The sequence below is a fragment of the Capricornis sumatraensis genome, chromosome 5 (genome assembly GCF_032405125.1).
Source record: "Capricornis sumatraensis isolate serow.1 chromosome 5, serow.2, whole genome shotgun sequence".
NCBI lineage: Eukaryota > Metazoa > Chordata > Mammalia > Artiodactyla > Bovidae > Capricornis > Capricornis sumatraensis.
In genome coordinates this window covers 38,121,226-38,142,287 of record NC_091073.1, presented here as the reverse complement: position 1 = coordinate 38,142,287, position 21,062 = coordinate 38,121,226, and the positions used below count along the sequence as shown (strand labels likewise).

The following is a 21,062-nucleotide window of genomic DNA, read 5'->3' as shown; positions in this document are numbered from 1 at the left end:
AAATGAGGTCAGAATCACAAGAGTTGTAACAGGGTTTCGACCACTCATCTTCGAAACTCTTTCAAAACAAAAATTTCTGCCGGGGCGGTTCTCTGGCAGGTTCATGACCATGGGAGCGGGGCCGAGTATTTCCCTTCCTGAGAGCTCCCTGGGTAACGAGCAACCAGCGTGTCAGGGCCGGGCTTTGTAAGGCGTACTGCGCATTGCAGACCACCATCTTCCTACACTCACAGAACATACATTTCACCAAGAATTGCATCACAGGCTCAACAGGTAACACGTCTACACGGCGGACCCAGTCAGAAGAGCCAAACACACAATTTCCGGCCTTCCTCTGCATCCAGACCCCGCTTTCAAGCCGTTCCACACGGCGGTTCCCTCCGTTCTGTGGCCCTAGATAATTACGAAAGTCGACTCGCGAGGGCCAACGGTCCCCGGGACAAAAGGATCACAGCTGCGCCGAAGAAGACGGTTCTTCTACACAATATCTGTAACGGGGAAGTCAGTACCTAAATTTCCTAGAGTGAGGTAAGGAAAACAGCAGACAACAACCCCTACTCGGAGAGAGACCGAAGCTCCAATATCCAGAGACCCTTTTTGGCGCGCCGACTTGGCCGGAAGTGACGCAACAGCCGGCGCGCAGGGCCAGCCCCAGGGAGAAGAGGCCGGGCGGGGGAGCGTGCGGGGACTGGGGGCGGGGCGCGGCCGTAGCTCCGTTTCCGGTGGCTCGTAGCGCTCGCTCACTCCAGCTGCAGCCAGTCTTGCCCGTGGCTGCTTCCTCCATCCTGGTATTTTTTGGAGCCTCCATCCTGGTTCTTCCAAAGTGCCCGGACCCAAAACAGGAAGTAAGTGCGATAGAACCTTCAGGTCCCAACCGCCGCCAGGGCCGCTCCGCCCAGTGGAGTCTGTCCGGCCCCCTTGTTGCCCGCCTGCTCCCGCCGGCCGGCGCCAGCTGCAGGCGCTCTGGCACCGCGGGCGGGGTCGGAGCTGGGCCTTCGTGACGCCGAAGCTGCCGTTCCCGCAAGCTCAGGCCAGGGCCTCCTTTACGGGGCCGGGCTTGCGGCGGTGGCGTGGGCTGCAGAACAGGGTAGCCAGTTGCCGCCGAGGCACAGCTAGCGATCCGGCGGGGGCGGAAAATGGCGGCTTCGGAGGAGCTAAATGGCGCCGGGACCCCTGGGGGTGGGGTGGGCCGAGAGCTTGGCTAGAGAATCGGGCTCGGGAACACGGAAAGTGAAGAAGCCTTCCTAGCTTTCTGGGAGGCGGTGTTGGAAGGGTTCCTTTCTTATGTTTTTGTTATCTTTTCGGGGTTTTTTTTGGTCCAGTGAAGGAGAGGTGGGCTTGGATGAGATTGAGAGAATTAGGGCGGGTCTCGCCCCACCCCACCGCACCTCTTTTTTCTCTCGTACCTTTTTGTGTCTTCACATCTCCCATCTTTTGGGAGATGGCCCAAGGCGGAGGGAATCGGGGTTGCTGGCCGATCAACTCAGGTTGTCAGCTTGAGTCTTTTAGAAAAGGGAAAGATGGGACCTGGAGTGCGGGGAGACAACCCTAAACCGACGGAGAACAGGAATATGCGCCTGCAAAATAGGAATTGCGTTTTGCCGAAATTAGAGGAAGTTTTTAAAATTTGTAATCTTCGTCCTTTGAAATAGATTTTGAGAGTCTTTAGTGAATCTGCGGCGTAGATTTGAGGGTAGAAGTGACGAAACGCTGTTCTATGCAGTTGAATGATACAGCATATGTTTTTAGAATAAAAATAATTTGGTGTAAATAAGGAGAGGTGATAAGTCTATGAAATGTAAAAGAATTCCGTTTCCCTGATTGAATTTAGAAATTCAAATCCAATGGCTATTTTCTTGTAACTTTATTCATCGTTGTGCACCTTCTTTCTGACAGTAGGTGAGGCTATTCGTTGGGACATTTGACAAAATGCGAATTCTGTAGGATTACTTTCTAATATTCAGTATTTTAAACTTAGAATAATAACATTTGGAAATGTTTTATCTTCACTGATTTTACCTTTGTTTCGAATTCACGAAAGACAACCATTTATAGCTTTTAAACTCCAGTTGAAGTAAAACATTCTTGCATTGTGTTAAAAGTTTTACAGACAGAAAAATGTTTTAGTGAAAGATTTTCGTGTTTTCCCATTACTTCAGATTTTTTTCCTTTGAGCTGTGGTCTTAAATTTGTGTTTCAAGTAACTATCACTGCATTTTAAAAATATTTATTTAGTGATGTGAATAGTTTACCATCACTTAAACGTTTAAAAACTGTGGTGGTATTACACCAAAAACTTAGCTTTTTTACTATGATGCTCTAGTGGTAAGATTCATTTATTAGGTTAAGATTTAGAGACTTAGTTAAGGTCCAGGAAAATATTGTTTACGTTCCTTATCGTTACAAAAGTTGTCAGACTAAAATTTGGTGTGAAAATCAAGTTTTTTCCCTTCATTCACAAGGGACAAAAAATAGCTTGATCCTTTCTGAAATCACATATTACGAAGAAAAAATGCATTTCTTGTTTTGTGATAATCTTATTTTAACCCCCATATACTAAGTACTTTTCTGTGCCACCAAACAAGCTAATTTTTTTTTTTTTTTTTTACTATTTTAGTTGATAGGCTCACCCCAAAATATGCTTTTTGGGACTGATCTAGAACCAGCATATTCTCCGTGAATCTCTTTAATTGATTGCAGTTGAGCTAGATGGTGGAGCCAAAATGCTATTGCCCTGTCTTCATCAACAGTTAATCAGTAAGTACTGGGCATTGCATACTTATATAGAACTTTTAAGTCCATAGTTTAAGCAATTATATAAATAAATATATGCTATATAAACATTTTTCTCTGAGTGTTCAGGTTTTAGAATTATTTGAGGGAAAGCAATCACAAAAGAGTATTGGGTTTAGAATTTGAGCTTTGAAAGTAGAGTATGGCTGAAAAATGGTTACTGGTACAGAATTCTATCCCCTCCCCCAAAAAGGTAGTTGTCCTCTTTATAGTTTCCCACACCCCCAAGTTTTCTTCTTTTTACAGGCTTTTTTAAGATGAAGAAAAGTTATTTCATTTCACCTCGACTGCAGCAGGAGAGACAAGTATAATTGTAAGGTTACCTAGACCTTAGTAGTTAATACTGATTTAAAGACATCAAAAGTAGACATAACCTTTCCCTCATGTCTACCTTTCTGCTCACTTTATCTAACAACTGTAGAGCCTAATTTTTATTAATATTGTAATAAACGTGTTTCCTGAAAATAATATTGTTTTAAAGTTGTTTGCTTCATCCTCCATCAAGAACATTGGCTTAAGTTAAAATTTGTGGCAGTGAATCAGTTAATGTGAACCCAGTGTCTGGGAACTTACAGCCTGGTACATACATAGATGTTAAAATTTTGAAGGCATTGGGAAGCATGTCATCTTCTAGAAACATCAAAACTTTAAAACAGTAATTAGGAAGAGTTCCAGTTTTTTAATATCGTATGTAGCATCTGTTTGGAGAAGGCAACGGCAACCCACTCCAGTACTCCTGCCTGGAAAATCCCGTGGGTGGGGGAGCCTGGTGGGCTGCCATCTATGGGGTTGCACAGAGTCGGACACGACTGAAGTGACTTAGCAGCAGCAGCATTAGCCTGCTTTCTCAAAGTGGGATTTTCTTTTTTAATAAATTTTTCTTTACATCATCATTTTTATCACTTATCCCCCCCTCATATAAAAGGATTCTTTAGGAATTGGTATGCTTCTAAATGCTTTGAGTTCCAAAGCCTTTTCTGTCCTCAAATGATATGCAATGACCTGAGAAAATGAAAAACCTATTGCCAAGAGTCTTAAGTATGATTAATAACATACAGAGTTATGAAATGTATGTGGTATTTGTTTACTTTCCTATCATTTTCTCCATTTTTTTTTCCTTTTGTGAAGAGGATGCTTGTAATAGAAGTCACAATATGTTTTGTTTTTGTTTTGATTTCAGAAAGGTAAATGGTAAACTTAAATAAAAAAAGGAGCCTGGTTATCGTGTCTTCTTTTTCAAGTGTATGGAAAGATCCCATTCCATGACTGAGTAGCAGAAAGTTGTCATGAGAAAGCACACTGGAGAGCCCTTTATGAGCAATTTAACTTGTTTTTGTTTGTTTGGTGGGTATATGGGAGGGATGTTAACCTTATCCCATTTTTTTTAAGCTGTTTTAGTTGGGTGCACCCTGTTGTCAGGCCATTCTTTGAAGCACCTGGTTGTCAAAAGAATCTTTTGACCATTAGGTGTTAATGCAGCAAATGAAATGCTTATTAGACTTATTTATTATCCACATAGTTTTGTATCTGTTGAAGAAGTGTGGTTTAAAAATCAGCTTCAGTGTACTGATAAATTTAATCTAAGGGAAAGCGAAAGTCCGTGGAATTCTCCAGGCTAGAATACTGCAGTGGGTAGCCTTTCCCTTCTTCAGGGGATCTTCCCAAAGTGAAGTGAAGTCGCTCAGTCGTGTCCGACTCTCTGCGACCCCATGGACTGTAGCCCGTCAGGCTCCTCCATCCATGGGATTTTCCGGGCAAGAGTGCTGGAGTAGATTGCCATTTCCTTCTCCAGGGGATCTTCCCAACTGAGGGATCAAACCTAGGTCCTCGCACATTGCGTGTGGATTCTTTACCAGCTGAGCCACAAGGGAAGCCCAAAACTGACTCTGCAACCCCATGGACTAACACTCCAGGCTCGTCTGTTCATGAGAATTCTTCAGGCAAAAGTGCTGGAGTGGGTTGCCATGCCCTCCTCCAGGGGATCTTCCTAACCCAGGGATTAAACCCAGGTCTCCCTGATTGCAAGCAGACTCTTTACCCCCTGAGCGACCAGGGAAGCCTGAAAGTTGCTCAGTTGTTTCCCAACTCTTTTCAACCCCATGGAATTCTCCAAGCCAGAATACTGGAGTGGGTACCTTTCCCTTCTCCAGATCTTCCCAACCCAGGGATGAACCCAGGTCTCCTGCATTGCAGGTGGATTCTTTACCAGCTGAGCCACAGTATTTAGTATTCTTGCCTGGAGAATCCCCATGGACAGAGAAACCTGGAGGGTTAGATATTTATATTTAAGATACACTCTAAAGTGATAATTTAAGGTACTCCTTTAAAGAGCCTCATGATGCTTTACATAAAGGGCTCAGTTTTGAATGGACGAAATCTTTAAGTATAGCCAAATACACATTATATTAGCTCTTATACACTGGGTGAAAGATGTTTTTGCTTTTTAATAAATGGTATGATTATATTGCCAAACAAGGTATAAAGTGGTGTACCATGAAATGAATGATTACTACCAAGTAATTTTCCTTTACTTTAATAATGTCACTGTTTCCAGTGGTTGGTAATTGAAATCAACATCTTAAACAATTAAAGCCTATTATAATAATCCCAGTAATGTCTTTATTGATGGTTTATGGTATATAGTCATATTACCTTAAAACAAAGCCATAATAAACATTAGTAAGCTACCATAATTCAGTATGCCTTATGTTCATTTACAGCTCTGCTTCTCACACTTTCCACAAAGTATAAAAAACAAATCCCCAGGGGCCTGGGACCATAGTTCAAAGCACTCAACATCAACCATGAAGTGTTCCCCATTCTTATTTTTAATAAAATCATTATTTAAGATGTTATTCTGTGGTGGTGTCTGTTTTCTGACATCCTTCTATGTACCCATGTTCAGGATGTAGGAATTTGTTACCTATTTTCTTCCACCAAGACTTTCTATTTAGCAGATTTTTCATTCTTTCGAAATAAAAAATTTTAAACATTTTTCGAATTATTATATGTTACTAAGATAATCCCCATATAAGCATTTCCTAAGGTGTTACTTATCTATCACTAGGTTTCATAGGGGCCCAAACAGTCTATAAGAGCAAGACCTTGAAAACAGAAATGTTCAGTAATAGGTTAATGCCTAGATAAGTTTGGGTACTATGCACCCAAATAAAGCGCTATGAGAGTTAACTAGTAATATTGGAAAGTAAGTGCAAAAAAGTTACAAAAGATATAATAGGTATTATTTAGAACAAACATCACAAAAATTTGGAAGATCATCACACAGAGAAGAGTAAAATGAGTGATATTCTTATGTTGGGACAGGAAAAAAGACATTTGAAAACGAAATGTGTCCTTACTGCCTCATAGTTGGATTATGCCAGAAACTTTGTCTCAGCTAGTGTTTCTCAGTCTGCCTCATCCAATAAAATTCTGGTGCTTTTATGTTCTGTAGCTTGCCTGATTTCCTGCTATAAAACTATTGGAATATTTTTCATGCCATGTAGTCAGTCTCATCCCGTCTTGTAATATGGAATCACAACTTCAAGATTCAAGGGTCAGCAAGTGTTAGCTCTGCTTCTCGTGATCTCTACTAATATTTGATACCCTTCCCACCTTAAACTTGAGTACTGTGCTTGGGAATCAATGACTTTTTTTTTTTTTTTTTTTTACAAAACTAGGAAGAAATGCCACTTCTTGATTTGATCTAGTTTAGAAGATTTGATACTTGGTTCAGTTAAGTTGCTCAGTTGTGTTCGACTCTTTGCAATCCCATGGACTGCAGCATGCCAGGCTTCCCTGTCCATCACTAACTGCCGGAGCTTGCTCAAACTCCTATCCATTGAGTTGGTGATGCCATCCAACCTATCTCATCCTCTGTCATTCCCGTCTCCTCCTGCCTTCAATCTTTGCCAGCATGAGGGTCTTTTCCATGCTCCGTAAATCTTTTTTTTTTTTTCTCAGTAAATCTTTAATCCAATTTTCTGTTGATGAGCAGGGCTGTTTCACCCCAGACTCCTGGACACTCACAGGCAAGTCACAGCCTGTTGCATAGTTCTCTTAGAGGAGGTCGCCATCAGTTGCACCATAGAGCCACTGAGCAGACAACCCACAAACTGCAGAACAATTAAACCAAAGAAATTCTCGCACTGTTAAATTCTAGGACCCACAACAGATTTCCCAACCTGGGGATCTGAGAACCCCCAGGGAATTTGACTTCAGAGGCCAGTGGGATTAGATTACAGAACTTGCGCAGGACTGGGGAAACAGATAGTTGGAGGCTGTGCGCACCAGGAGAAGGGAGCAGTGTGTCCCCACAAGAGTGAAAATGATACTTAACTGCCTAGTAAATCAGGACAATTATGTAGGTCTAATTGATGGAAATACTAGTTTAAGATAATCCAATGAATAAACGATATCGATACAGAAATGGAGTAGAATGAAGGACTCATTTCCTTAAATTGTATGTTAAATAACAGATCCAAGAGTAGTGGGTTTTTTTTGTTTTACATTGAGTAGGGTCATGTTCATTGGGAGCTATAAATGTAAACAAATCTCTCATTAAATGTAAGTATTATAAATGTTTTGTACTCTTGATTCTTGATTTTACTGAAGTGTTGTTTCAGATGCCCCCAAATGATGGAAGCATGCCAAAATGCCATGTTACCAATTAAAAATGGATGTTAAAACTTCTTCCCTTTCAAGTTCTCACAGTTGGTAAAACAGTACATATGGTATAACCCATTTTAGAGAAAGAAGGGAAGATCTAAATGGGATGATGGTGTGTGTTTATTTGCCCAGAAAATTTGATATTAGATATATTGCTGATACAATTCCCTGGTAAACCAAGTGGAGAATGGGTTTTCAATTTAGGCATAGTTTCATGCATAATGAATGACAATACAAAGCACTAAATTACTCAGCTTTGTACCTTACTTTCATAAGTTGATTTATTCAGCAGTATTTTTCATTTAGTCTAATAGTCCTACTAAGAGACAGATGTATTCTTCCTATAAATAACAGCTATCTTGCCTCTACCATCAGTAGTATCTACTCACTCTACTTAACTCGAAAGCTAAACCTTGTAGACCTGTTTTGCATTACCTTCTATACTTAAAGTTCTCTGTATCCCAGTAGATGACCAGTGTTCTAAGCATTGCTGAGTCAAGTAGCCATCTTATCCTCTCAGCAGTATTTTAACAGTCAGCTACTTAGTGCTCCTTGAATCTCTGTTTTCCTCCTATATCCTGACTGGTCCTTCTCAGTCTCCTTTTCTTGTTTGTGTATTGCTTGACTTTCCAGTAATACTGGGCTATCTTCTCTAACTTCTCTAGTTGATCTTATCTTTACAGTTTGCATGCCACTAACTCATTTATCATTATCTAATTCTTGCCTGTTGAATTACACCTTCCAGCTGGTAACTTCACGTCTTCATTTGAGTGCCTTATAACTTAATTTGTTAGTGTTAACATTGATAAAATACTTAATAAAATATATTTTAGTGCCCCAAAACTCAGCTATTCAAGCCAGAAGCCTAGGAATCATCTTGAAATAGCTCCTCATTTCTTAATCTCCTTTCAGCAAATCCTGACAACACTGCCTCCAAAATAAATCCTCTGTCCAGACTCCTTCCTTTTATTTCTGCCACCTATTCTAAATGACTCATTTCTTGGACAACTGCTTGTCTCATGACTTACTCCCTTATCTGTCCTCCATGTTGCAATCTGAATGATCTTTTTAAAATGTAAATTATGTTTCCCAATTTAAAACAGTCGAAGAATTTGTAAGGCCTTGTAAAATGTGCCCCTGCCTTTTCCTCCAGTCTTAAATTCAGCCACTCTCACTCTGCACAAAAACCTCTGCATAGTGGCTTGCTTTTTCACTCCACTCCCACCTGGCCAAGTCAGGTCCCACCTTGAAGACTTGGCTATTAATCTGTTGGCTGGCTTGCAGGCATGCACTTGAAATGGTATCTCTTCATCTTGTTGAGGCAGTGTAAAGTAGCCACTGAGGTAAGGTTCAATATTTGTAGTATGATATAATTTTTGTAAAGTATATGTAAAACAGGGAGGGATGTGTGTGTTAGTGACTCAGTTGTGTTCAACTCTTTGTAACCCCATGGACTGTAGCCCTCCAGGCTCCACTTGTCTGTGGAATTCTCCAGGCAAGAATACTAGAGTGGGTTGTCATTTTCTCCTCTAGTATACCTTCCCAACCCAGGAATCAAACCCAGGTCTCCTGCATTGCAGGCAGATTCTTTACTGTCTGAACCACCAGGGAAGCCCCAGGGAGGGATATGTATTTTCTTATGTAAAGTAACTGGAAGGAGGCATGAGAAATCAACAGCATTCTTTACCTCCATGAAAGGGATCTAGGTGACTGGGGAACTAGAGTGGAAAGTAGCCTTCACTATTACCCTTGAATTTTGAACCATGTAAATGTGTTACCTAAAAAAGAAAATTAGAGGAGCTTCTTAAATACTAATAAATACAGACCATGTAGCTCTAACTACAAGAAGGGGAAAACCCTAGGAAAATGAGTCAAGAGCTTATATTTTGGGGTTTTAAAAAAGTAACGACTGTCCTAGAGAGTATCTCACACATTGGGAATGTGATATATATTTGTTGATTGAACAGATAAGCTAATTAATTTGTAAAGCAGTGTAGACCTGTTTACTCATTTCCAACATGAATTACCAAACTTAAAAATGAACCTAGATTCCTGCTTTAAAGCTAGTACACTCTTTGGGATCACCTCAATTTTGATAATACAGATTATCAAGAATGATAAAACTCCTGTCTAGCTATTTCAGACTCCCTTTTCCATGTACCATTGTCACTTTTTCTTTTTCTCAGAGTTTTAGATTAACCTGGGTCCTGAGATCACATTCATTAAAATGCTAAGCCAGTAACAAATTTGCGCTTATCAAATGAACAGTTGTGCTTTTTTGTTTATTTTTACTTTGTTGTTTCTTTTTTTAATAAAAATACTGGCAAGGTTACCAGGAGTACAGTTTACATCTAAATGGTTGGAATATAAATTTGCACATCCTTTCTGTAAAATAGACTGCAGTATGATTTAAGAGTTTATTTTGTCATATTCTTTGATCTAATAACTTATTTTAAAGAGTACAGAAAAACCTCAGTTAAATACCGAGCTTGGCTTCTTTCACAGTTTTCAATGCAGGATATAAAAGTGCTTCTATGGTATAGTCTCATAGACATGTTGAGAGTGAACTATAATTTTGGAAAGTTTATGGATGGTTTTAACTTATTCTTTTTTTAACATTTCATTTTTCTGTCTTCTGGAGTAGGTACAAACCAGATTTTAAGAAGTTTTTAATGGATTCAGAAATGAGAATAACACGAAATCTATTAACTGAATGTTTCTCTAGCAGGATCTGTACCTGTTGCACTACAGACTCATTTATGTATAGCAGTTCTCAAAGATACCTATCCTGGAGAGGAGTATTCTAATTAGAATACTGCAAAAATGAGAAATTTAATTATTGGTTTTGCATCCCCTTAGACCTAAAATCTTACTGTGCTTTTTAATTTTTGTTTGGTCCTTTGGGGTGAAGATGAGAATCCTATTAAAAAATCCTTTAAAAATCAGTCAATTCAAATTTTGTAAATTTCACATTGCATTGAAAAGTTTGTTTATAATTTACATTTTCTGGCCTGATTGTGTAGGATTTCTTTTTCCCACAAATCCCTAGGCAGAGTTAACAGATAGTGTATGGTTTTTAATACTTTAAGATGAAATATAGTACTACATATAAAGAGAGGTGCTAATTATTACAAAGAAAACAATAATAGTTATTGGTAATACTTGTGGTCCTGGTGATTAATATACACCCTGGATCGAGTTACATGTACCCAGGTCTACAGTTCATAGAACCACTGGTATAGTTCAACTTGTTTTTTCCAAGAAAGCTTGACTGCCTAATGTGGGACAACTTAGGTTGAGGAACCATGTGTAAACTGACTTAGTAGGCATAGGATCCTATCATTTCTATTCTTCACTGGGGAATAGTTTTAGAGGCTGATTTCCAAAAGCTCTACTTAAAGAATTCTGGGTTGGTCCTTCCTCTTGTACTTGAGACATCACAGAGGCTAGAAGCAAAATTGTCATCAGCATACTGCTAGCAGACAGCTGTTTGTTCTCAGTAAGTGTTATTGTGTCATGCTATTACTTTTTCAGAGTGTTGCAGAGGTAGGAACATGGGGGAGAAACAATTTGGATAACATGAAAGTGATGCTGGTGGCTGAGGGAAGGCATCTGGATTCTGTGGGAAGGGCTATAGCTGATTCATCTGTTTTCTAGGTAAGCATTCCTTTGTTCTGGGTATCTCACCTTATGATACGCAAATTTTCATCATAAATAAGTCATGGTCTCCATTTTCTTTAATTTGGAAATGACATCTTTGACATTGTAAAATGAATGATGTCCTTCTAAAACAGTAATTTGTATAGTAAAACTTGAATAAATCACTAGATCTTCACCATGTAAATGTTAATAGTTCTTAAGTTTTTCTGCCAAGGAAAAATGCATTTGTTTAAATGGCAATTTTATGTATAGACAAATATCTTATAGGAACCAAATAAATATTGAATGATTAATTTGAAACGCATCAAGGCTTATGTCCTCTGTATTATTTAGTTGGAGGCTTCCCAGATGACTCAGCTGGTAAAGAATCTGCCTGCAATGTGGGAGACCAGGGATCGATCCCTGAGTCGGGAAGATCCTCTGGAGAAGGGAATGGCAACCCACTCCAGTTTTCTTGCCTGGAGAATTCCATGGACAGAGGAGCCTGGCGGGCTACAGTCCATGGGGTCGCAAAGAGTCGGACACGACTGAGCGACCAACTAGACTACTAGACTAGATTATGTGGACCAGACCAAAATTGAGTGTTGAGACAAGAACTTCATTGAACATTACAAGGTAAGCCCAAAGACTTCAGTTAGGCCACTGATTACAATTCGGTGCATTTCCACCTGTCAGCCATGACCTATTGCAATTAAAGCACTGATCATTCAGTTTGTCTAAACAAAAAAAATAACTGTAAAATAATAGGTAAAGACCCAGTTCTCTATTTTAAAAGAAGGCCTAGCTCCAAGTCTATTAGGAAAACAGTTTGGTCAATGATAGATACATGTACTTGTTCAATATTATTAGAAAAGAAACAATTATTTAGTGTTCAGTTTTTCAGATAATAATAAGCTTAAATACATGTAAAAAATGTTTCTCTTAATCTAATTCTTAGATTAAGAGAAAAGTTGTGATGGATCTTCTGCCAAAGAATCAGAAGTTATTAAACACCTGTCTGAGTATATCACAGAGCTGTCAATTAAGAAAAGTGGTGAGAGTTTTTGCTCATATGTAGACAACTTGGAATAGACTGTCTTTCGTTGGATGTTATAAAAACAGCTCTTTTTTTAAAAAAAGTAAATGTTTTATGTTTTTAATTAATCATTGCATTTTAGATTGTTGCAGATTATTATAACTAATTCTAAGTAATTGGTATAAACTTCTGAAAAACAAATTTTGAAACTTGAACCATCATTGCAATTTCACACAAAGAATACTGTAGGCAGATAAATTTGAGAGGGCTATTTTAGTTCATATTTGGAAATGATTTTTTAAACCTTAATCTGAAACCTATTCTTTTACAGATTTGAGTATGAGCACAGTTGAAGAGGATTCTGACACAGTAACAGTAGAAACTGTGGACTCTGTGACTTTGACTCGGGACACAGACGGGAACCTCATTCTTCATTGTCCTCATAATGGTAGGAAAACCTGCTGACGTATACTTACAAATCTTTTTGGATTTCTGGATTTCATGTCACCTTTAAACCTTATTACTCAGACAGTTTAGGCTAGAACAGTAGAAAAGGAGGTTGTTTCTTAGAAAACCTTAATTCATGTTTATATTTTTAAAATATACTTTGTATTTTTTTAATTTACCATAAATTTCAATCTTTATGAATCTTGTAGCTGTTTTATAAGTAGAATTTGTTGAATCTCTAATGATGGATTAACTGTAATACACTTCCTCTTTGACACTATTTGATACCAGTAGTAGATATAGTACATTAGAAAATGTAGAAATAATCCTGCCAGTGAACATAGAATTTTTTTTGTCTAGAACCTGTGTTAGAGAATTATCCTTGTTCTGCGTAGGTTCTGTGTTCTTTTTTCACTTAGTACTTAATCCCTGGGTTATTTCATTCAAATTTCTGGTTTTAATTTCTGCATAGCTTCTACAGTGATTTAAGCCTCTCTTTATTCTGAATTCTGTTTCTCATAGGCACCTTAAATTTCACATGTCTCAAACTATGTCTCAGGTCCCCTTTCCTTTGTTCAGGTTCTCATTTCTCACCTGAGTAGTCTTTTAGCCGATCTCTCACCTCTAATTTATCCTTCAGATTGCTGGTGATTGTGGTCATGATTCAACAGTACATGAAAGCTTTTTTTTTAAAATGAGCATCCCAGGGTTTTTAATTCAGGTTCTTTAATTTGGCACATAGGCTCCCATCATCTCAGCTTTCTTTCCAGCTTCATTTCCTGCCACATTTCATATATCTGTTCCAGCAGTTCTCAACTGTTACTATTTTCCTAACTTACTGTAAGCTTTTCATACCTCAGTATCACTCCACGTATTAATCCTACTGCCAGTGATAATCATTTTCCCCTGGCTTCTTGTTTCTTTTTGAAGTTCAAGACACCTTTTCTAGAAACCGCCCTTCACCTCCAGTTTAAATTAAATGCTTCAGTGCTCATATAACAGCCTCTTCATTCCACCTTCATCGTTCTTATTAAACTATTCTGAAATTGTAGTCATCTCCACTGTACTGTGAGCTCCTTGACAGTCAGGGTGTCTCTCATTGTTCTGCTTCTCAAACTTAGCTGATGGTATTCAGTAAATATTTGTGAGTAATTAAATAACCAGTCTTTATCTTTACATGTGAAATAATCTGGAAAGCCAGGTAATCACAGCACAAAAGTATGATGTTTTAAAAAGCGCCACCTTGGTTCCTGGTTCCTTGTCATAAGAAGTGGAACTGAGGTAGGCATGTTAAGGGCAGTGAGTCTCATTTAACAGCTATCTTTTTTGACTTAGCAAATTAATAAGATTATTTTACATTCATTACTTGTGGAAGATTTTGTTTCCTCCTTTTGATTTGAAGATTTCTGAGATTTTTTTGTTCTTGTTTTATTTCATTAGAAGCTGATGAAATAGACTCAGAAGATAGTACTGAACCTCCACATAAAAGGCTTTGCCTGTCTTCTGAAGATGATCAAAGTATTGATGATTCCACTCCTTGCATATCTGTTGTTGCACTTCCACGTAAGTCACTGTATTAACATAGAGCTTCCCTTCTGAATCAAAATTCACATTGTAAGAGATTAAACTGGCATTTCAGTTTAACCCATCAGTTGGACCCATTATTTTTCTCCTCGTTTAGTCAAGAAACCTCCTCTAATCAGCTCTTAATGAGTGCTTATTTATGTGCCAGGCATGGCTCTACATACTTCTACTATATTGCCAAGTTTAATCTCTCAATCTTTTATTTTAATTGACCCCCCCATCTGAGAGTCTTTTTAGACATATTTTTCATAATCATGCTTTCCCACATAAAATTATAATTTCAGTATCATTGTTTTGTTTTTAATGTACTATGTGTATGTATGTATATCCTTGCTTTCTTAATAAAGAGAGTAAGGTTTTTTCATCTCCTCTCCTAAGAAGCATATTAAACCTCATTGAGAAGGCATTCTCTAGAGTAGGTATCTTTATCGTTATGTTATAAATGAGAAAACTAAGGTACCGAGAGGTTAATAACTTGTCTAAGGTCTTACCCAGGCATTCTAGTTCTTGTAGTTTATGTTCTTTTTACGTGTTATATGGCTAAATGGAAAGTATAAGCCTGATAAGTTTATTCTCACTAAGAAAGTTCTTAAAATGTTTATATTCCAAGATCATTTAGAATATACTGGATTCTAAGCAGGTGTAGTATTTTGGATGAAATACTGTTGGTGAAAGACTACAGCACACCACCTGTAATGTTAGATTATATTTCTCATTTGTTTAGCAAAGAATATGGAATCTGTTGAATCGTGGTGGCCCTCCAAGGCTGGAGTAGATACCTCAGTCCCTGACAGTGGGGTTCAGGCCTAGGGCTGTTGGTGACCTACTCTATACAGAGCAGGGTATTGCCATATCCAAGAACTTCCAGTGGAAGAGAACTAAGACTGGGTTTTCATTGTCGAAAATCATGTCTTCATAAGCAGATATGTACTTTGTATTTGGAGTTAATTGCTTATTAAACGGAGCAGAAAAGTATAATATTAACTGTAGTCACCATGCTGAACATTACATCCCCAAGATATAAAAATATTTAATTAAGTCAGAATTTTTGTATGATTATCTTGATGTGAATTTTGACCTGTTAATTGATTTGGTTAGAGTGCCTTGAATGTGATTGTAGGTTTGATCTACACTTGATATTTTGTTCTATTTTATGGAGTAAGACTAAATCCTTCACACACTCATTCACTTACCTGCGTAAGATAATATGGATGTGTTGAAAGGCCATGAACTTTTTGATGTTGGGTCATAGCATCACTGTGTAAAGAGGACAGTCTGGAGCCTAATTTATAGTAAGACTGAATTTATAAGGAGTGGCTTTAAGTTCCCTGGACTTATAAGAACTATGTTGATAAAATCAACTTTGGAAAGTTTTTACATTTAAAAAAGTCCCCAAAATCATGAAGTCCTATATCTACATCACCATCTAGGACCAGTTAAATGGGCAAGTCATTTATGCTGGACTTCATGAAGATGAATATTAATTTTAAAGTTTTAACTTTAATATTGAGGTTTTCTTTAGATGCTTTATAAAACTGATTAATATTTATCTGTCTGAGCCTTAAAAGTTCTCTTAACTCTAGTGTTAATCAGTATAGATCACTTGCTGCTACTTTTTGCAGTCATTTGCACACATTTACTCCATTACTTATGCATCGTTAAAACTCTTGGTGGAGTTTCTCTGGTGGCTCAGTGGTAATCTGCCTGCCAATGCAGGGGACACGGGCTTGATCCTTGATCCAGGAAGATCCAGATCCCACATATCATGGAGCAACTAAGCCTGTGCGCCACAACTACTGAACCCACATGCCACCAACTGCTAAAGCCTGTGTACCCTAGAGTCTGTGCTTCCCAACAGGAGAAACCACTGCAATAAGAAGCCCGCACACCACAACTAGAGAAAAGCCCTGAGCAGCAATGAAGTCCCATCTCAGCCATACATAAATAAATAAAATTATGTAAAAATATAACTCTTGTGATTATTCATTTAGATGATCGTTGGAGTTACTTATGCCTCTCATTCCTTTTGTTCTTCGTGCTGTGTTATTTGTCATTCCCATACCACTCTCCCTATTGTATATATAACTGGAGTCTGTTTGTATCCTACTTCAGACTTTGTTTTCCTGCCACTAATTCCTATCTTTGCAGTTTACTTTCTCTAATACTTCTGCAGTCCTTTGCCCCAATGGGACCCATTAACCTTAGCACTTTTCAGTTATTTCTTCTTCACTTGTTTCCTTGTTTCCTTCTTACCTAGTTTCAGTTTTTATGGTAAATCATTATAATCTCTGTCTTGCATTTACCCTGAGATTCTTTTTTCTTTCCCTCACCTCACCTTTCTTTGATGAAACCACAACCCTGGTTCAATTTGTCTGCCTATTTATGACTATACCAGTATAGTTAATTGAAAAGGATTGGAGGAAAAAAGCACAAGTAAGCTAACTGCTCTCACTTTAAATTTATGATCATTAAATGGGTTCCTTATATTGCCTCCCAGTCATACCATACTTATCTGGTATTCTTTCTCCCACTCTAAGATGACTGTTTCATACATTCTGAAACCTCCAATACTTCTTCCACATTTTAAACTCTTTAACTGATAGCCTTGCTTCCTACTTTACTGAGAAATTTAAGTGGCCAGAAAATAGTTTCTGTAAGTTTCCACTACTACAAATGTATTTACAAACCAACTTGTATCTATGTCCATGTAGTCTTGTCTTTTCACCCAGCCAAGGCCAACCCTTCATTATACCAGATCCCATCCCTTTTGCCCACCTAAGGACATAGTTGCAGGAAGTCTCTCCTTTCTCTTTTGAGTCAACAGTTTTTTCGTTGTCTTCTGGATCATTCCCATCAGCGTTACAAAAATATGATAGTTTCTTCTTTAAAATAAAAAGTCCTGTTAGCTCACTTTGGGCTCCCATTCAGTTTCTCTACTTCCCTTGAGTACCTTTAGTACCTTGAAAGAATTGCCTATACTTGCCTCCATTTCTAATTCCTTTGTTCCATAAGCCCACTCCAATCCGTCTCTCAGCTTTTAATGCTATACTATAAATGTTGTCTTCAGAGACTTTGTTTTTTCCTCTTTTTTTTTTTTTAAGTTTTTTTCCAGAGACTTTCTCATTGCTAAATCCAGTGGTGATTTTTTTTAGTCTTTGTCTTACTTGATCTCCCCACATTTTTTATCACTCTGAGACTTGTTATCACTTGGCTTCCAGGGAATGCATTTCTCTAGTTTTCTCTCTGTCCATTTCTTCTTAGTCTCTTATGCTGACATATCCACATCTCCTCAGCCTCTAAATGAGGAGTACCCAGGAATCAGTCTTAATTGCTTTTGTTTTCTGTTTTTACTCCCTAGAATTCATACTTTTAAATCCCCCGAGTTATTCCAGGCCATACCTCTCTTAACTCCAAGTGTTTAGTGGGTTTAAACATCTAGTATGTTTAAAACTGAGCTACATTTTTAAACTTGCTTCTTTCTAAACCCTTCTCCCCATTTCATTATTGGTAGGTACATTCTTCCAGTAGCTCAGGTAAAAGACTTTCTTTTTTTAATTTTGTAAAATTAAAAAAGTTTGTAAAAAATTAAAAAAATTTTTTAATTCCATTCTTGACATTTTATTTTCTTTCTTATTTGGTTTATCTGCATGTCCTTTTGGCTCTACCATCAAAATATATCTACAATTTGAACTACTTACCACCCTCACTCGCCTTCACTCTAGTCCAAGTCACACCTCTTATCTAGTAATAGATTACTGTCTTAGCTTCTTCACTGATCTCCTTCCAGCTAGGGCTGCCCTTCAGGCTATTTCCCCTTTAGCAGCCAGGGAGATCTTGTTAAAGTAAAACTCAGTTTATATCACTCCTGTGCTCTAAATCTTACTATGGTCACCTTAGTGGAAAAGAATTAAAACCAAAGTCTTCATTTACAGTGGCTTTCGAATCCCACACAATATTTTGTTTGGTCTACTCTTACTATACTGTCCTTGCTGCTCCAGCAGGCACACATAACCTTTTTGCACTTGGCTTTCCATCTGCCTTAAGTGCTATCTCTCAAGATACCTTCATGACTAGCCCTTTTCCAAATCCTGGTTACTTTTCCTGACCTCCTATTTAAAATTTCAAACACTTGACCCCACTCCCAACAGATTTCCCATACTTCATTTTTACTCCTTAACACTTTTCCGACATAATACTGTGTTAATTTTGTCTTCCCCCTAGACTCTAAGTGCCTTGTAGGCAGAATTCTTTTTTTGTTGTTGTTGTTGTTTATTATTGTCTCTCCATTGCCCAGAACAGTACCTCACATGTATTAGGTACACTGCTGCTGCTGCTGCTAAGTCACTTCAGTCGTGTCCGACTCTGTGCGACCCCACAGATGGCAGCCCACCAGGCTCCCCCATCCCTGGGATTCTCCAGGCAAGAACACTGGAGTAGGTTGCCATTTCCTTCTCCAGTGCGTGAAAGTGAAGTCGCTCAGTCGTGTCCAACTCTTAGCGACCTCATGGACTGCAGCCCACCAGGCTCCTCCGTCCATGAGATTTTCCAGGCAAGAGTACTAGAGTGGGGTGCCATCGCCTTCTCTGTAGGTGCATAATAGATACTCGTTAAGCAAGTATATATGTATGTATATCACATACACTTAGGTGTGTGGATGTATTGGTGAGGAATATGTTAAGAAATTAGATGATCACATCCTAATTCTTTGGGTATATTTAATAATTAGGACCTGCTTTTATTACTCTGGAGATGAACTGTTCTTTTTCTTGAAGTTTCAGATAATGATCAGAGTTTTGAGGTGACCATGACTGCAACCACAGAGGTGGCAGATGATGAGATTACTGAGGGAACTGTGACACAGATCCAGGTATAGTAAGTCTTTGTATGGCTGCAAGAAGATTATCCTTTGTATATAACCTTAGGTGATAAAATGATGAGAATAGATTCTGACAGTATGCGTGAGTGCTGTCTCTTCATTCACATCTGACTCTGCAACTCCATAGACTGTAACCTGCCAGGCTTTCTGTCCATGGGATTCTCCAGGCAAGAATCCTGGAGTGGGTTGCCATGCCCTCCTCCAGAGGATCTTCCCGACCCAGGGATTGAACCAGTCTCTTAGCCTCCTACATTGTCTGGTAGGTTCTTTTCCTCTAGCTCCACCTAGGAATCCCTGAGTCTGAAAAAGTAGCAGTCACAGGATGGAAGAAAGACTTATTAATCTTCCAGGTTTCCAGTCCCTGCATATATGAGTCTCAGAATTGTAAACAGAGATAGAATTTTAAAGCTGATTCCTTATAGAGTGGTTCACATCTGTTGAACTAATCCATGTGCATTCTTTATCTCCCTAGAGTGATCTCTTTCGAGCTGTTAAATAACTTTAAATTTTATCTACCAGTTATATGAGATATTGATTGGGATATAAAAGTTTTTAAAATAAGCTTTACCCAGCAGTTATCTGTAGTAACTGATTTAGAAAGGTTCCATGTGTTCTCTGCCCTAATGTGAATGAAAGCTGGTCATCTCAAATACATTTTTAACTATAACAGTGGTAGTCATAGTTCCTTTTGATAACCTGTACGACTAGATAGATTTTACCATGTGTTGAGGTTAAATAATTAGCCTGTTTTCCTATATGAACTTCTTTAATTGTCTTGTTACTTCTGCCAAAAGCAGTCATCATTCTTAGCTCTCTTCAGTGGCCAGCAGCTTAAATCTATTTTACTTGTAAGTTTATTTCTGGCTGATTGTTCTTTCACTCTGTCTCTTCACTTAATAAAATACTTTTTAGCAGACAGTAGCGACATTGTACCATTATTTTTCTTAATGCAAAGCATCATAATGACCCTTCTTCATTACGAAGTAGGTACAAGTTGATACATATGAGGGACTAAGGACGTTTCAGAAGAGTGTACTGTGAATTGCAGTGAGGAGCTTGAGAGCAGTCCCAGAATGACAGGATTTCCAGAGAAGCAGTATGCTTCAGACATGCTCTAATATGCTTCAGACATCTTTGAGGCAGGCTGGGGAATTTGGACAGAAATTTTTTCTAAGTCCTCAGAAACAATAGGGCACATTCTTTCTTCAAAATGGATCTTGCAGGACTTCCCTGGTGGCCCAGTGGTTGAGAATTCACCTGCCAGTGCTGTAAACATGGGTTCGATCACTGGTCCAGGAAGATCCCACATGCAGTGGAGCAGATAAGCCATTGCACCATAACTGTTGAGCCCGTGCTCTGCAACAAGAGGCCACTGCAATAAGAAGCCTGTGCACTGCAACTAGAGAGCCAAAAAGAAAGAAAAAACTTTAAAAACAGTTTTTGTCAAATTCATTTCATTTGTAGTGTAGTCTCACTTCCATTTTTAGCATGTTGAAAATAACTATATACATATGTCTGGTTTGATTTACAACCTAGTTATTATCAGATTGATCAGTGGCAATGTACACAAGTTTTAGGGTTGTTTTGTTTAGATTATTTCTGAAGAGTTACTGAGTTACAATCTAATACTAACCTCTTGGTTTGTTATTACCGTTTTAGTGAGTGAAAAACTTTTAATAATTTCTAATGTTTTTTTAAATAACATTAGGTTGGGAGTGAAAGCACAGTTTAAAGTTCAGAAATAGTGTGCTTTTTTTGCTGTGCGCTTTGTGTGAAACTAGGTGTAGTTATTTCACCTAGTTTAGTAGCTAATGCCCCCTTGTCCCATTCCAGTGGTGGGACTAGCTTGGAAAACAGTTAGGAACTAAAATAAACTTCCCATGTATGTAGTACATTGTGGTTGCAAGAGGCATTTAGTGTGTGAAATATTTATTTTCAGATTTTTAAACCTGTATATATGATAAATAAGAAACCCAACAACCAATTCACAAAGACTTCATTTAGAAAAAGCAACAGCAA

The 21,062-nt window shown here is 38.4% G+C and overlaps 1 protein-coding gene across 2 annotated transcripts in view; it reads left to right on the top strand.

The window, feature by feature from the left end:
* Positions 1-763: 763 nt before the first annotated feature.
* The window catches only part of DMTF1 (cyclin D binding myb like transcription factor 1), a 49,221-nt gene continuing 28,922 nt past the window's right edge, over positions 764-21,062 (top strand). For both annotated transcript variants that reach the window (XM_068972377.1, XM_068972375.1), the window contains exons 1-6: positions 764-845; positions 2,618-2,757; positions 10,996-11,118; positions 12,468-12,584; positions 14,024-14,146; positions 18,940-19,034. In XM_068972377.1, coding sequence (XP_068828478.1) covers positions 12,476-12,584; positions 14,024-14,146; positions 18,940-19,034 — 327 coding nt within the window. In that variant the 5' untranslated portion in view covers positions 764-845; positions 2,618-2,757; positions 10,996-11,118; positions 12,468-12,475. The remainder of the gene's footprint in view (positions 846-2,617; positions 2,758-10,995; positions 11,119-12,467; positions 12,585-14,023; positions 14,147-18,939; positions 19,035-21,062) is intronic.